The sequence below is a fragment of the Leptodactylus fuscus genome, chromosome 11 (assembly GCF_031893055.1).
Source record: "Leptodactylus fuscus isolate aLepFus1 chromosome 11, aLepFus1.hap2, whole genome shotgun sequence".
Classification (NCBI taxonomy): Eukaryota; Metazoa; Chordata; class Amphibia; order Anura; family Leptodactylidae; genus Leptodactylus; species Leptodactylus fuscus.
The window spans coordinates 10,818,428-10,834,823 of record NC_134275.1 but is presented as its reverse complement, the minus strand read 5'-3'; the positions used below and the strand labels follow the sequence as shown (position 1 = coordinate 10,834,823).

At 48.8% G+C, this 16,396-nt stretch overlaps 1 protein-coding gene across 17 annotated transcripts in view; it reads left to right on the top strand.

The window, feature by feature from the left end:
- FNBP1 (formin binding protein 1) overlaps positions 1 to 16,396 on the top strand; it is a 57,943-nt gene that overhangs the window by 15,056 nt on the left and 26,491 nt on the right. For all 17 annotated transcript variants that reach the window (XM_075260718.1, XM_075260733.1, XM_075260732.1 and 14 more), the window contains exons 2-6: positions 715 to 830; positions 3,046 to 3,102; positions 3,636 to 3,783; positions 11,735 to 11,797; positions 13,236 to 13,340. In XM_075260718.1, coding sequence (XP_075116819.1) covers positions 715 to 830; positions 3,046 to 3,102; positions 3,636 to 3,783; positions 11,735 to 11,797; positions 13,236 to 13,340 — 489 coding nt within the window. The remainder of the gene's footprint in view (positions 1 to 714; positions 831 to 3,045; positions 3,103 to 3,635; positions 3,784 to 11,734; positions 11,798 to 13,235; positions 13,341 to 16,396) is intronic.

The window sequence follows — 16,396 nt, the reverse complement described above, 5'->3', positions numbered from 1 at the left end:
TCGGGTGTAATCGCGGTGTAGTATATGACAGTGTATTCTGGTGTAGTTGCGGTGTAGTACAGTATGACAGTGTATTCTGGTGTAGTCGTGGTGTAGTATATGGCAGTGTATTCTGGTGTAGTCACGGTGTAGTATATGGCAGTGTATTCGGGTGTAGTTGTGGTGTAGTATATGGCAGTGTATTCGGGTGTAGTTGTGGTGTAGTATTTGGCAGTGTATTCTGGTGTAGTCACGGTGTAGTATATGGCAGTGTATTCTGGTGTAGTCGTGGTGTAGTATATGGCAGTGTATTCTGGTGTAATATATGGCAGTGTATTCTGGTGTAGTTGCGGTGTAGTACAGTATATGACAGTGTATTCTGGTGTAGTCGTGGTGTAGTATATGGCAGTGTATTCTGGTGTAGTCGTGGTGTAGTATTTGACAGTGTATTCTGGTGTAGTATATGCCAGTGTATTCTGGTGTAGTCGTGGTGTAGTATATGGCAGTGTATTCTGGTGTAATTGTGGTGTAGTATATGGCAGTGTAGTCATGGTGTAGTATATGGCAGTGTAGTCATGGTGTAGTATATGGCAGTGTATTCTGGTGTCGTGGTGTAGTATAAGGCAGTGTATTCGGGTGTAGTCGCAGTGTAGTATATGGCAGTGTATTCGGGTGTAGTGTATGTCGGTGTAGCTGTGTTCTCGCCACTCACATCTCTCCTCCTTCCTCTTCTAGGATCAGTTTGATAACTTGGAGAAGCACACGCAGTGGGGGATTGAGGTTCTGGAGAAATACATCAAGTTTGTGAAGGAGAGAGCGGAGATCGAGATCAACTATGCAAAACAGCTGCGGTAAGTGAGAGCGACCCCTGTACAGCAGGAGGATGGAGGGGCCCTGGTGCTATGGCTGACCATGGGGGGGGCTGGTGCTATGGATGACCATGGGGGGGGCTGGTGCTATGGCTGACCATGGGGGTGGGGGAGGGGGGGCTGGTGCTATGGCTGACTGGGGGGGGCTGGCGCAGACGTTGCTTTGTACATGGAAATAAATATTTCATATTGTATTTATTAATAATGTACATGATGTCAGCATAAACCGGGGGAGGAGCATCAGAGGAGTCATGTGACCGGTGTACATATAGCATCTATATATTCTGCAGTAGTCATCATCCCTGAGCCCAGGAGCTGATACATAACATATCACTCCCATCATCCCTGACCCCAGGAGCTGACACTCTAATCTCTATATCACACATAATGTATCACTCCCATTATCCCTGACCCCAGGAGTTGACAGTGTAACAAGAGAAAGTGTCTGCACCACTGATAGAATGTGTGAGGAGCAGAGGGGCGGAGCATGACAGTGGCCAAGTGGACACATTACCCCCACATATCCAAAATCAGTATATCCTGGTGAGTTTATGTAAGAGTATATAGTGTCAGTATACTGTATATCCCGGTGACCTCATGTAAGAGTATATAGTGTCAGTATATGGTACTGTATATACCAGTGACCTCATGTAAGAGTATATAGTGTCGGTATATGGTACTGTATATCCCAGTGACCTCATGTAAGAGTATATAGTGTCAGTATATGGTACTGTATATCCCGGTGACTTTATCACTTGGCCGGGCAGTTATTGCAGTTTCTTTGTATCTGGTGCCGCAGGGTGGGGGGTTGGGTGCACACAGCGGACCCCGGGGATACAGCAGTGTGTGTTTGGTAACCTCTGGTGGAGTTTTGTATCCATAGCACAGTGACAGGTGTCTACCTCCGGGACCAAACAGCGTCACCTATAGGAACCGAGACTGTTATCTATAGCCGAGGGCAGATTACTTCTTAAAGAGGCAGCGTGAGAGCGTGAGATTATATGAGGGGGAGGCACTGACACCCCCCATTAACCCCACATTCTCCTTATTCCATGTTTTTGTGATATATAGGGGTGACGTGTCCCTCTGCCACCGTCATGCTCCCCCTGGATACATTGTATCAGGCACACAGACACTTTCTCTTGTTACATTGTTGCTCCCGGTGAGATGAGCTGCGCTGCAGATGATCTCATGTCAGTTGTCAGACGACAGCCAGCTTGTCACATATAGAGAGCCCATGTACCGGGGTCACTGCCGGAGCAGACCTCATCTGGTCACCCAGCTTTCCTGAGTGGTGATGGGCTAGTTTGTGTTGCCCCCAGTCAGTACTGCCTCCTCTGTGTCTGGGTCATCTTATATGAAGGGGTTATATGGCTGTGGATGTTGGGGGTTGTGGTTCCTGCAGTGACTACTCCCGTCCTGGGTGTCCTGGGCTCTGTTTTCGCCATCCTGATCCACGCCCTGCGATCTCTCCAGCTGGTCGGCCCAGACTCCAGCGCTGATCTCATGGTGTGCAGAGATTGTATGTTCCTGGGAAAGCTGTGTGATGAGGCGGAGCTAGGACACCCAGAAACACATAACTGACCATATATACTGGAGGGGGCGCTATCATTACACAACAAGCTAGATTTGTCTTTCAAGACTCTGGGAAAGCTGAATTTTCAATACGTTAATGCTGTTTTTCTCTATAGGTTTAATGGGGAAGGTGACTTGTCATTCAGGCGCACTCCATTGGCTTGAAGTCTCTGGCAAGATGTTGTGTCTGATCTCAGGAAAGCTGAGTGATTAATCAGGGCCGCTATTATAGCTCTTAAAGGGGAAGGTTTCCCACCTGATCAGCTCTTTACTCAGCTTTCCCAGTATATTCTTTCTACTTCTTGTATATATCTGCCCAGGTATACAGGAGGGATTCATAGCTAGGAAGATTTGCCATTCAGGACTCTTGAAAAGCTGAATTATTATAAGTGGCCTGACCATATTAGAGGTTGTGTCCGGTCCAGTGCAGGAGTCATTTTGAAATTAAGAAGCAGAACCCCCGCCGCCCCCTTCCTCCTTAGATCTGCAGGGCCCTCAGCACTATGCCGGGTACAGGTGGAGGGGAACTTGTTGCTGCGTCATGGAAACTTGCTGCTGACTTTTGAGAAGTTACAAGGATTTCACTGATCCGTCTTTGTTTCTTCTTCTTCTTTTTTTGCAGGAATTTATCAAAAAAATATCAAACAAAGAAAAACTCCAAAGAAGAGGAAGAGTCGAAGTGAGTGGTGGGGGGAGGGGAGGTCAGCGGAGGACTCGGCACAAGATACAAGGAATTGTGCACATCCCTCACTCCCCTCTGCATGCCTCACATTAATTACTGCACCCTCCCCTAATTACCGGGGGTCAGATTGTAGTGGGTGTCCAGATGGACGTCACAGCCGCAGAGGGGAATGACCCACAATATGAAGCAGGGTCGTCAAACTGCAACACCCACTTAAAGGGGTATCCCATGTCCTAAAACGCTGACTGACGGGGGATCCTGAGCTCAGTCCGTTCTCAGGGTGTGTAGACTTTTGCAGTCGTCTGTCGCTGCTTTGCATATAAAATAAACCTTGTAGCCACTGTATACGTCGCTTTGGTTTAAGATCCTACTGTCTAGCAGACAGGTGTTTCGGCTACACAGCGGATTTCATTGCTTACATGCCCCAATCTGAGAGTTATGGGAAGCAGCTAGTAAGACTTGGGGGGGCTACTATAATATCACAGTATGGCAGCGCAGACAGTCACTGACCGCTTGTGTCCACGCCGCAGGTACACGTCATGTAAAGCCTTCCAGACCACGCTGAACGAGATGAACGACTACGCCGGGCAGCACGAGGTCATCTCCGAGAACATGACGTCAATGATCATGGCAGAGCTGACGCGCTTCGTACAGGAGCTCAAGCAGGAGAGGAAAACGGTGAGAACCGCGTAACGCCATCACATGATCCCCCTACACGGCTGTGATTGGCCGAGAGTTGTCAGGTTTATCTGTTACTTTGTGTTTCAGATCTCTGCTTTATTGTCGGTGAATGGAAACCTTATTGTCTCTGTCCGGAGCCCCCAGACCCATCGCTCTGTAATACTGCGCACAGCGGAGGGTTTGGTACTCTGTTTCCACTCATTACAAGCGGCTGCTCAGATTTCATCTCTCCTGGTTTGTTACAATGTAAATGTTCCCTGCACTAACAGATTGTAGGAGCATTGTCTAGGATACAATTGTAGCAAACCCTCAGCTGTGAGGAGTATCCTCTTGTCTACGAGTCTTGACCTGTTCACTGACAGCTGTCAGATCTTGAAGCATAAGATGTTACAGCGGCCTGTGTGAACAGCACCATAGCCAGAATACGGCAGCGGCCTCCAGCTGTGGTGAGACTACAACTCTCGGCATGATGGAAGTTGTAGTTGCAGCACAGATTTGATATCTTGTGTTCTGCACAGAAGATGTTTTCATAGTATTTAGGGGGGAGGGGCGGCCTCGTATTGTCCACTGAAGCGTTTGTGTACGAGCCTGCAGGGCGACGTCCACTGCAAATCAGGTCAGAATTCGCCGGCGTGCTGCAGTCCATGTGTGCCACGGTAATGTGATTAGTGGGTGTCCGAGGGGGCCGAAGGATGACTGATCAGGGTCTGCCTCCTGTTAACCCTTCACTGCTTACAACTAATGAGTGTGGGCCGCAGCCTTCATGATATAATTAGGTCCCTGCCCCCTCCTAGGGCCCGGTCACTCCTCCGCACCTCTGGGGCCTCCTGTCCTGGGATGGGGCTGCGTACTCTGGTGTGGAGTGAACCAGGGGATGGAGCCATAGTTAGTTTTGTTATGGGGCCCCTGTTCTCTGTGCAGGCCCCATAACAGGCCTGTGCAGGCCCCATATCCTACTATCTGTGGTAGTAGGATAGATCCAGTCCAACATAGTTACAGCTGCTGCTGCGTCACATTGTGCATAGTCCTTCTCCTGCTCATGTAGCGCCAGCCGTGTACACCTGAACGCATGCTCAGTCACATCATAGGGAAATGTTCTGCATCTGTTTCAGGATCTCTGCTGGCTGACAGTGAATGGACACGGCTCTAGAGATCTAGTCCTGCTCACACGGCTGCACTTTATTACAATGTATCGGAGCTGTCAATCTTCTGTGACTGGACTCTCCCTGCGCTGATACATTGTAACAGACCATCAGGATAGGAGGGTTTACGCTGTTGTCATGTGGGGGTCACGCAGACAGTCTAGACTGTAACAAACGCTCAGACAGGCCTCTGGGTGTCTCGCTGACTGGCAGAGCTGTCCTCGGTGACTGCTGTGGCGGTGGCAGCGATTCCTCTGCAGGGCGGTATTACTGTCTTCATGTACAGGCTGCAGCCTTTGTCTGTGCAGCGGCGCCTCCCACTGCTCATCTGCATCTTTATCCGCTTCTCAACCACAGATCAGGCCTCATTAACCCTTGCTGTGCTGGTTTGACTGATAGAGGAGGGGGCAGCGCTTTGGCGGTCCTCAGTGACAGACGACATGACAGCCTCATACTGCCGCAGGTTACTCTGACCTAGATGACAGCAGCAGCCGATCCAGCAGAGGGGAAGCCTCACGTATGGGGCGGGGGGAGATGACAGGCGTACGAGGCCATTCACATCCCCTCAGCTGGACATAATGGAGGCGGCCGCTGCTGCCACCGATACACGGAGGATGTCACTGCTTGTCACTGGCAGGAGGGGAGCAGAGTCTGACCATTGTCTCACAGCCGCTGCCCCCGCTGCCAGGTGTATGACACATCCCCGCTCTGCCCTGATAAATAATTCACAGTATCGAGCGCTGCTCTGCAGGGTGAGTCGGCTTCCGCCCGCTGCTCTGCCGGCTTAAGCTTTCTCAGAATACCTGCTGGGGTTTTCCTGCTCATCTTCACTCACATCCTGTCTACATCGCTTCTGTTTTGTCCCACAATTCCTTGCACTGCAGCCTGGCTACCTGGTTTATGAATGGAATGCCAGAGTTGCAGTATAGACTGACACACAAAGCAGAGTAGAAGACAGTACATACTATAGCTTCTTAGCAATGCAGGGTCTAGGGAAAGCTGCATGTACGCCTGTACAGAAGTGACACGTCTGACCTCTGCACATCGGGGGTGTTGTGCCTCCCTGGTTGTTTTTATCAGTTTTCACCACAAGAACTTTTTATGCCTGAGAACATTTTCTGGCCTAGTCCTGATCAGACAGCTGAGGGTTTGTTACAATTGCATCCTCATGGACTCCACATACATGCAGATACATTGCTCTGATACATTGTAGCAAAGTATCAGCACGCAGACTGGAAGCACAGATCAGACTTATACATAGTAACAAATTATCAGCCGCTTCTGGAGGACTGTCTAGACTGGATACAATGTAACAAACCCTCAGCTGTGAGAAGTGTCAGGACAGGTCTCTGGGTGCGATCATTCACTGACACAAAGCAGAGATCTTACAGCTCCTCCCTTTTGTGATATTTTGGGTGTACTGCCCCTTTAACCGCACTTCACTGGATGTTTGTATCGGGGGCGGGTCTGTGACTACCCCTGGTGGATCATATACCCCCTCTATCCACCCGTACGTGTCCTTTCATTGACCCCTGAGTGTTCTGTGTGTCGGTGACTACAGTCTAGGTCTATGTTGTGGTTGTCATTACTCTCATTATCCGCAGGAATGTTGGGTGTGATAGTCTGAGCTTCCCGGTGTATCTCAGCGATTGTCCTGCCGCAGTGAATCTGATGACAATGGCCGCTTGTCCTGTCAGTGATTGGTAAACAGGGACAATTGCTGAGCTAATATTTACCCGCAACCACTCCCGAGCAGTGACAACTGAGCCATAGGATAACTGTAGATGGTTGTCAGAGCCCGGCCCTGCAGGATGGGGGTGATAGTCCTGATGGTGTAGTAGTAGGGACTTGCTGTTCATGTGATTCTCTAATCTATCACTTGCTATGGCCCTGCACTGGAGTTCCCCTTTAAATGCCCGAGACTGTTGTCCATGGCCAGGTGAGACCCCTCCCCCGCCATAGGAAGTGACAGCGACCAGGCTTTCGTTTTGTAACGGGTGGCTGCAGGAAATTGATCATGAAAGCTGAAAGATGCAAATACTGAACGTGTCACTTAAAGGAGAACTCTGCGCCTCCCGCACTTCTGCCGTCTGCGTCCAAACTGGTGTCGTCTTCTCCATTCACAACCAAAGCAAAAACAGATGATCTATAGATTTATAGGTCTCTTTTAGTCAGGTGGACTTGTGGGGGACATGTAACGAGCGGCCGTGTTATTTCTGGAGCGGTGCGATGAGATGCGCGGCCGTCATTGGCTCTGGGTATAATCTGCTAAGTGTCCTGAGAAGTGACGGCGACCAGAGAGGTCCAAGGGGGGGGGGGGGGCCTAAATGGTAAACTGAGACCCCCGAGCCTGAAATAGGAGAGACAAAGATAGAGCCAATGACAGGATCACCAAAGTGTCTACTGACTGCAGCCCTGAAGATGATGGGGGTTGTCATCCCTTAAAGGGGCAGCCAAACTATAATCTGTCATATACATTTGTGGTAATGTTATGTACAATCTATTACTATCTGTTATCAGCCATGTCAGGAGAGGAGAGGCCGACTGTAGGACAGAGGAATACAATCTATTACTATCTGTTATCAGCCATGTCAGGAGAGGAGAGGCCGACTGTAGGACAGGGGAATACAATCTATTACTATCTGTTATCAGCCATGTCAGGAGGGGAGAGGCTGACTGTAGGACAGGGGAATACAATCTATTACTATCTGTTATCAGCCATGTCAGGAGGGGAGAGGCCGACTGTAGGACAGGGGAATACAATCTATTACTATCTGTTATCAGCCGTGTCAGGAGAGGAGAGGCCGACTGTAGGACAGGGGAATACAGTCTATTACTATCTGTTATCAGCCATGTCAGGAGAAGAGAGGCCGACTGTAGGACAGGGGAATACAATCTATTACTATCTGTTATCAGCCATGTCAGGAGAGGCCGACTGTAGGACAGGAGAATACAATCTATTACTATCTGTTATCAGCCATGTCAGGAGAGGCCGACTGTAGGACAGGGGAATACAATCTATTACTATCTGTTATCAGCCATGTCAGGAGAGGCCGAGTGTAGGACAGGGGAATACAATCTATTACCAGCCGGGTCTGCTATATCCTGCTCTCTGTACAGGTGTATACAGGTAGTACAGTAGGGTGCGTCTCCCCTCCCTCGCTCTGTCTCGGGCTCTGTGTGATCTGCAGCTGCTCTTCTTCAGTTATTGTTCTCTCTTTACCTGTCAGGTGTCTTTCAGCTCCGGTGACTCCTGTCGGCCATTGCTGTCCCATAATCCCCTGTGTCCTTGTTCTGACCCTTCTCACTCTATTATTGTGGATCATCAGATCGGTCCTGATCCAATATGTGAGCGCTGCCCCTTTAATATTTCTCGTCCTCCATGCTATGACTTTGCTAGAGGTGGAAAGGCAGTTAATGGAGCGTGCAGCGGGGCGGCCAGGTGTCTCTGCGTGTTACAGCCGCAGCACTGTCCTTACAGCAGTCACATCCAGAGCTGCACTCCCTTATATTACTACATCACTTCTTATACTCCGCTCACACCCCCAGCTGAATTGACCCCACTTAGGTTTCTTTTTTTACAATCCGTCTTGACTTATATGGCATCCTATTCTCTAGTCACATTTCAGCATGTTTCCCGGCATTGCTTTGGTGTGTGCAGGTGGCAGATCCTGCTGCAGTGCACAGCGGGAGATGTGGTGCTTACACCCGCTCATGCAGACACTTCTAGGCCTTCCATTATCCGCTGCACCAAATCCCCCCCCCCCCCCCCCTTACCAACCTCCATGCAGTAAATTATAGCCCTCATCTTGAGGTTTCTCTCTGCTTTACCTCCTCAGATGTCATTGTGGTCAGGGACAAGTGAGTTAATTATAGGAGGGCTCAGCCACAGTCACCACAGGGGGCGCTCTCCTAAACCATTCATGCTGATCCTGACCGACTTCCCGGGGACGCATCTCTGCTTACTGGGGACTCCAAATTATCAGGACAGGAGAGAGTGATGTGTATACCTCTCAGAGGATTGTAACAAACCCTCAGCTGTGATGAGGATTCAGTCTGGATGTAAGCGGAGGTTTCCAGTCACTGACAGCAAAATGGTGAAATATTGAGATATATAGGGGGAGGGGGGATACATGTGACAGTAAATACCCTGACCCCAAAGTATTGTCCCCTGCAGTATGTGACCACCTAGTGTCCGTAGTGGTGTATATAGAAAGCAGGCAGCGCATGTACTGCCCCCATCTGCCAGTCTGTACGTGTAGCTGTATCCCTGCCAGCTCCGAGCTCCACTGCCTTTTATGGAGCCGCTGCTACTGCAGCCAAGGATTTCCTAAGTGTGTCAACCCCATTAACCCAGTGAGTGAGCTAACTGATGGCTGATAACCGATAGTAATAGATTGTATTCCCCTGTCCTACAGTCGGCCCCTCCTGACATGGCTGATAACAGATAGTAATAGATTGTATTCCCCTGTCCTACAGTCGGCCTCTCCTCTCCTGACATGGCTGATAACAGATAGTAATAGATTGTATTCCCCTGTCCTACAGTCGGCCTCTCCTCTCCTGACATGGCTGATAACAGATAGTAATAGATTGTATTCCCCTGTCCTACAGTCGGCCTCTCCTCTCCTGACATGGCTGATAACAGATAGTAATAGATTGTATTCCCCTGTCCTACAGTCGGCCTCTCCTGACATGGCTGATAACAGATAGTAATAGATTGTATTCCCCTGTCCTACAGTCGGCCTCTCCTCTCCTGACATGGCTGATAACAGATAGTAATAGATTGTATTCCCCTGTCCTACAGTCGGCCTCTCCTGATATGGCTGATAACAGATAGTAATAGATTGTATTCCCCTGTCCTACAGTCGCCTCTCCTGACATGGCTGATAACAGATAGTAATAGATTGTATTCCCCTGTCCTACAGTCGGCCTCTCCTCTCCTGACATGGCTGATAACAGATAGTAATAGATTGTATTCTCCTGTCCTACAGTCGGCCTCTCCTCTCCTGACATGGCTGATAACAGATAGTAATAGATTGTATTCCCCTGTCCTACACTCGGCCTCTCCTCTCCTGACATGGCTGATAACAGATAGTAATAGATTGTATTCCCCTGTCCTACAGTCGACCTCTCCTCTCCTGACATGGCTGATAACAGATAGTAATAGATTGTATTCCCCTGTCCTACAGTCGGCCTCTCCTCTCCTGACATGGCTGATAACAGATAGTAATAGATTGTATTCTCCTGTCCTACAGTCGGCCTAGGAAAGATGGGTGGTAACTTATATTTTCATTATTATAGGGTTGTCAGCACTATATAATGGAGATATGGCATTCAGGAATTTGGGAAAGTTAGGTATCTGTATGACCTATGGGTGGTGGATGTGAGCACTAGCAGTGATTTTGTCTCCAAGTTTTTGTTTCACCTTGTAAGTTTCTTCTCATATTGGATCAATTACTGATTATATTCATCCCGTATGTGCGGTAATGAGGAACAAAACCAACAGGTCGTCTATCATGGTAGAGCCAGACATGTCCTGCCCCAGATCTGGACTGCATTATATTTTCCAGAGCACCACCATGTATAAGCCAATAGTACCTATTAAGTGAGCAATAAGAGATTTCCGCTCTGAAGCTGCAGAGTAGTGAGCGCAGCTCTGGAGTATAATACAGGATAAGTAATGTAATGTATGTACACAGTGACTGTACCAGCAGAATAGTGAGCGCAGCTCTGGAGTATAATACAGGATAAGTAATGTATGTACACAGTGACTGCACCAGCAGAATAGTGAGCGCAGCTCTGGGGTATAATACAGGATAAGTAATGTAATGTACGTACACAGTGACTGTACCAGCAGAATAGTGAGCGCAGCTCTGGAGTATAATACAGGATAAGTAATGTAATGTATGTACACAGTGACTGTACCAGCAGAATAGTGAGCACAGCTCTGGAGTATAATACAGGATAAGTAATGTATGTACACAGTGACTGTACCAGCAGAATAGTGAGCGCAGCTCTGGAGTATAATACAGGATAAGTAATGTAATGTATGTACACAGTGACTGTACCAGCAGAATAGTGAGCGCAGCTCTGGAGTATAATACAGGATAAGTAATGTATGTACACAGTGACTGTACCAGCAGAATAGTGAGCGCAGCTCTGGAGTATAATACAGGATAAGTAATGTAATGTATGTACACAGTGACTGTACCAGCAGAATAGTGAGCGCAGCTCTGGAGTATAATACAGGATAAGTAATGTAATGTATGTACACAGTGACTACACCAGCAGAATAGTGAGCGCAGCTCTGGGGTATAATACAGGATAAGTAATGTATGTACACAGTGACTGCACCAGCAGAATAGTGAGCGCAGCTCTGGAGTATAATACAGGATAAGTAATGTAATGTATGTACACAGTGACTGTACCAGCAGAATAGTGAGCGCAGCTCTGGAGTATAATACAGGATAAGTAATGTAATGTATGTACACAGTGACTGTACCAGCAGAATAGTGAGCGCAGCTCTGGGGTATAATACAGGATAAGTAATGTAATGTATGTACACAGTGACTGTACCAGCAGAATAGTGAGCGCAGCTCTGGGGTATATTACAGGATGTGGGGTATTGTATTATGATCTACAGTCAGGTCTTTTCAATCACTTTCCTCCAGCTTTGCACCCCTGATGTTTCGGGCTCACCTTTGGGGTGTCTTATACCTTTTCTATGTTTTGGGTGTTTTTCAAAGCCTCTTTGAATCTTCACATTTTCGTTTTCTTCCTTGTGACATTTATCTTTCCTTTTGCAGAACTTCCATGAAGGCCGTAAGACGCAGCAGCACATTGAGACCTGTTGGAAGCAGCTGGAGTCGGTGAGTAGGGAAGTCATGGTCAGAGGTCAATACTTGTTATTGAGGTCACATGACTGTTCCCCTTGTGGGACTGCTGACAGCTTCTTGTATCATCTGTGATCTTGGTACAGTAGCGGGAATCTCTGTCTCTGTATCAGTAAGGAGATTGTAGTGTGGCATGTTTAGACTGGATACAAATGTAACAAACCCTCCTCTATGTAAGGGGAATATCCACTGAGGACGATGTTCTGTGCAGTGACCAGCCAGAGCGTCACTGATATATTGTCAATCTGTCAGAGAGGAGAGCAGTGTCTGCAGGATGTGACGGTCTCAGACCCTCCGCTGTGACTCGTGCGGCTCCTTACTGACTCTCTTCTCATTCACCGGCAGTAAGCAGAGTCTAGACATTGTCAGAATATTCTGTACAAGGTAGATTAGTGCGTATCCTCTGTCCTATGGGGGGGGGGGGGGGTCTGCACTGTGTGACCCCGGCAGTAGATGAGCCAGTGACAGGGAAACCTGGTAGTCTGAACCTGCTTCAACCGAGTCTCACATTTCAGGATCGGCTGCATGTCTGAGCTCAGGATTGTAAACATGAGGAGACCGTCAGCAAGAACCTGTTCACACTATCACTGACTGCAGCCGATCTGATCGGTGTCATCTGGGAGATATCCCCCTAATTCCATCACTAAGACCCCAAAGTGCCCTGTGTTCTGCCGCCCTGCATTCTGGGAGATGTAGCTCTGCTCTGCTGACACCTAACAGACTTCAGATGAATTGAGAGACATTGGACCAACCGAGGCTGCGGGACACGGGATGCCATATGTTTGGCGGACTACATGGCCCATCATGCCCTGTCTGCACATTTTGTCTTAGATTTGCAAGACATCCAGGTTTGACTTTAGCCCTAGATTCGTGCCACGTGCATAGAGGTGAACTCGTGGCACAGTGAAGCGGAACTCCCCCAATGGGGCGGAACAAAGCGACCGCTGCTCCGAGTGACAGTGCTCTGCTGACCACAGGCTGCCATGACGAATGCACTTCCTCTAATAACCATTTCCTGCTATGACTAACCCCCGGTCCCCATATCCAGATTTGTGTCTTATATTATGTCCCCCCCCCCCCCCCCCCCTCCTGTGTAGTGTCTGTGTATCTCATGTCAGCTTGACCTTTCTTTTTCTGGGAAAGTTGGGTGACCACTATTACGGTTAACAGCTTTCTATGGCTGTTTTATGATTTTTAGAGGCCTGGGAAAGTTGGGTGACTTTCCTGAAGGCAGTCCACGTGGAGGAGTTATCATCTGTCCTGGCGGTCTCATGTCCCACCCCTGAGCATCATGGCATTATTTATGCCCCGCCCCAGAGGTTCTTATCCGGCCATCATTGTCACCACAAGGGGGCGAGATTCTGCTTGTGAATATCTTTAAGAATTTGTTTTCATTTTTGTATTTTCCCTTTAGAGTAAAAGAAGGTTTGAGCGAGACTGTAAGGAGGCAGACCGGGCGCAGCAGTACTTCGAGAGGATGGACGCCGACATCAACGTCACCAAAGCCGATGTGGAGAAAGTGAGTTTGGCGCCCTGGTGTTAGCGAGAGATCATGTGACCGTGTACAGGACTGTAAGTGAGGATATCGGACAGCCCCAGAGTCGCCAAGGCGCTTGTCTGTGTCATAGCATCTGGTAGTTTGGGCCTGCAGAGCGGATGGTCGGTTTGGGCCTGGAGATGGCGGGCAGACGGCTGGTTTAGGCTTGTTGGGGGCGGGCAGGGGGCTGGTTTGAGTCTGCTGCGGGCAGGGGACTTGCACTACTTGGGCCTACTACAAACAGACAGATTCTCTTCCCTCTCTCACAGCTGCAGTGTTGCTGGTTGTCTGACAGATCGGTTTTGTCTCTTACCTCCAGGCCTTGTTATCTGGTGTCTGTCAGAAGAGCTGACCATGGGGTTATGATAATGATAGCGCTGGCGTTGCCCCCTCCCCCGATCCTTATCTGTCAGTTTCCCCAGGACGCAGCATGTGACCCCTGTAGTTACATAACCCCATAATTCAGCAGAAGCGCCTGGTGATGAAGAGCCCATATAAGACTCCATTGTTCCCGCCAACGCCGCCGTATAATCAGACAGATTGTGCGCTGCCCACATGACTCTGCTGTCACTCACAGCTGTCAGTAGGTCGGCTGTAAACAAGGCGGCGCCATTCACTACCAGCAAGCAGAGTGGTGTACATGTAATACAATGTTCTCAGTCCTGCTCCAGTGTCGGCATCTCCAGCCTTTCTATGTTTCCAGTCACTTACAGCAAGCAGAGATAGTCGGCCATGACCTGTCATTGGGAGCCGCCTTGTGTGCGAGGTGTCTGAGATTCAGCAGAAATAGCACATGGAGGGGGGGGGGGGGCAGGGTAACCACATCCGGGGCTCTGCGGCCTCCTCCTGTCACAGGAACCTTCTCCGTATCCTCCACCAACTCCTCAGAGAAGCCACTCTTGTGACATGACTCTTTGCAGCAGCTGCAGGGGGTGTCAGTGACATCTATATATAGCCGCCTGTACACGGCCTCATTATACAGAGATTAGACAGTCATATAGCGCCAACATATACCGCAGCGCAGAGGCATAAAACAGTAATAAGTGATGAAAACACAGAATCCAACCGAGCTGCCCCCGGGAGCTTACACTCCCCGAATCTGCAGCTATGAGGACGGTCTATGGCAGTGGAGTGTGGGAGCAGCGCCCCCTGATGGATGACTCCGGGATTTTGGCAACACAAGGATATTCATACTGCTCCCAGTGCTGAGCTGTCATGTCTATTTCTGGGAAAGTTGGGTGACAGTGTCACCCCATATTAGCTCCCAGATATAGGGGCATTATACAACTTTCTAGATTCCTGAATGGTCATTCTGATTGTTATATAAGATCCTGCACGACTACAAAACTAAACAGGCTGTGCTGTATCATTGGGGCCATTCTAGGTTCTGGGAAAGCTGTGTGACTATAAATGTATCACTCAGCTTTCCCACTAGCTTGTAGGGCCTCCATTACAGCCCCTTTCCCAGAGTCCTGAATGGCAGACCTTACTAGTGATGCAGCATTTAACCATTCAGTAGTTTATTAAAGCAGCTCTAATGATGGCCATGTTGGGTGTCACCCAGCTTTTCCAGAGGCAGATAGAATGGATAGTTCCTGTGATCTTTCACTAATCCCCGGTGTAACTGCAGCGAACAAGATGCGACATGACAAGACTAATTAAATGGAGCTCTGGCAGTGACCGCGCACGACAGCGGAGAGCAGCAGGGTGTCTATGGCAGGATCACAGAGCGCCCCCTGTACCTCATTAACTATTTAGCACCCTGGATTATCCAGTAGACCGAGCAGCGCGGTGAGATTTCCCATAGAGACACGGCGTCGCCCTCTGGCTGCTAATCTCAGCTCGCTGCACTTTCTCTGCTCCGGTGAGATCAGGTTCCTTCCATGTCCTGTCTGTCGTCTCATCACCTCCAGGTTACCTTATAGACGGCAGGCAGAGACCTGTAAGGACATGGTAAATATTAAAGGGACAGTAACCTGAGGAGTTGTGGAGGTTTACACAGTGACACTCTGTAGGTGCAGACTCTTCTCCCCTTCATCCCCTCTAATTCTGGATGTTATAGGAACGTATGCGGTGTGTACAGGCTTTGATCTGCATCTCCTGTGCTGCTCTGCAGGGGCCATTGTGTTCTGTATGTTATCCGGAAGCTTGGCTTACACATACACTGCGGCTCTGCCGGGGCGACCACAGCTTCCACCTTGTCTGACGGCTCTATGATCTATTATATGGTATATCTGTGCAGCCCTGCATGTCGTGTGTGTGTGTGTGTATGTGTGTATATATATATATATATATATATATATATATATATATATATATATATATATATATATATATATTATCAGCTGCCTGCAGTGTAGAAGGAGACCACTAGGGGGCTGTAGAGGGAGGGGGCATCACATTGGCTGTCCATAGTAGTGGTGACCATTGTTTTGTTTCCTATAATAGTGATGTCCGTGGTAGTGACATGACAGTGGTTGTCCCTGGCGCAGGCTGTAGGTAGTGTTTGCATTATGGCGGCAGTGGAGGGTTAACCCTGAGGACTCTTTAGCCTGTAATCTCGTCTCATGAGCAGCTCGTCTAAATCTAGGTCTCCCTAATTAAAGACACGCCGGTAATTAGCGAGCGGATGTCGCTGCGGTAATCTCACCAGGCATGTGACTGCTGGTGACGGGGCTCTAGGTGTCATCTGTGCTGGGTCCCAGCGCCGGCTCCAGACACCTATATACATATATATAGTGTGTGTGTATATATATGTATACCTTAGTACAACACAAACCTCTCCTGAAATCCTCTGTGCTGCAGGGAGGCCTTACTTTCTTTGCCATGTGTTTACAACCTTCCATCTGTCTCTTCTCTCCCTTCACACTTCACATTATGCTAAAACATAAAGGGACTTGATTCCACAAGATCTGCCCCCTCCCCTCCTGAAATCCTCTGTGCTGCTGGGCGTTCTCCATCTTCTGCTTCGTGCTCTTTTATATTTATTCATTGTAATTCATTGTGATCATAGATTCCAGCGACCACATGGTTAACAA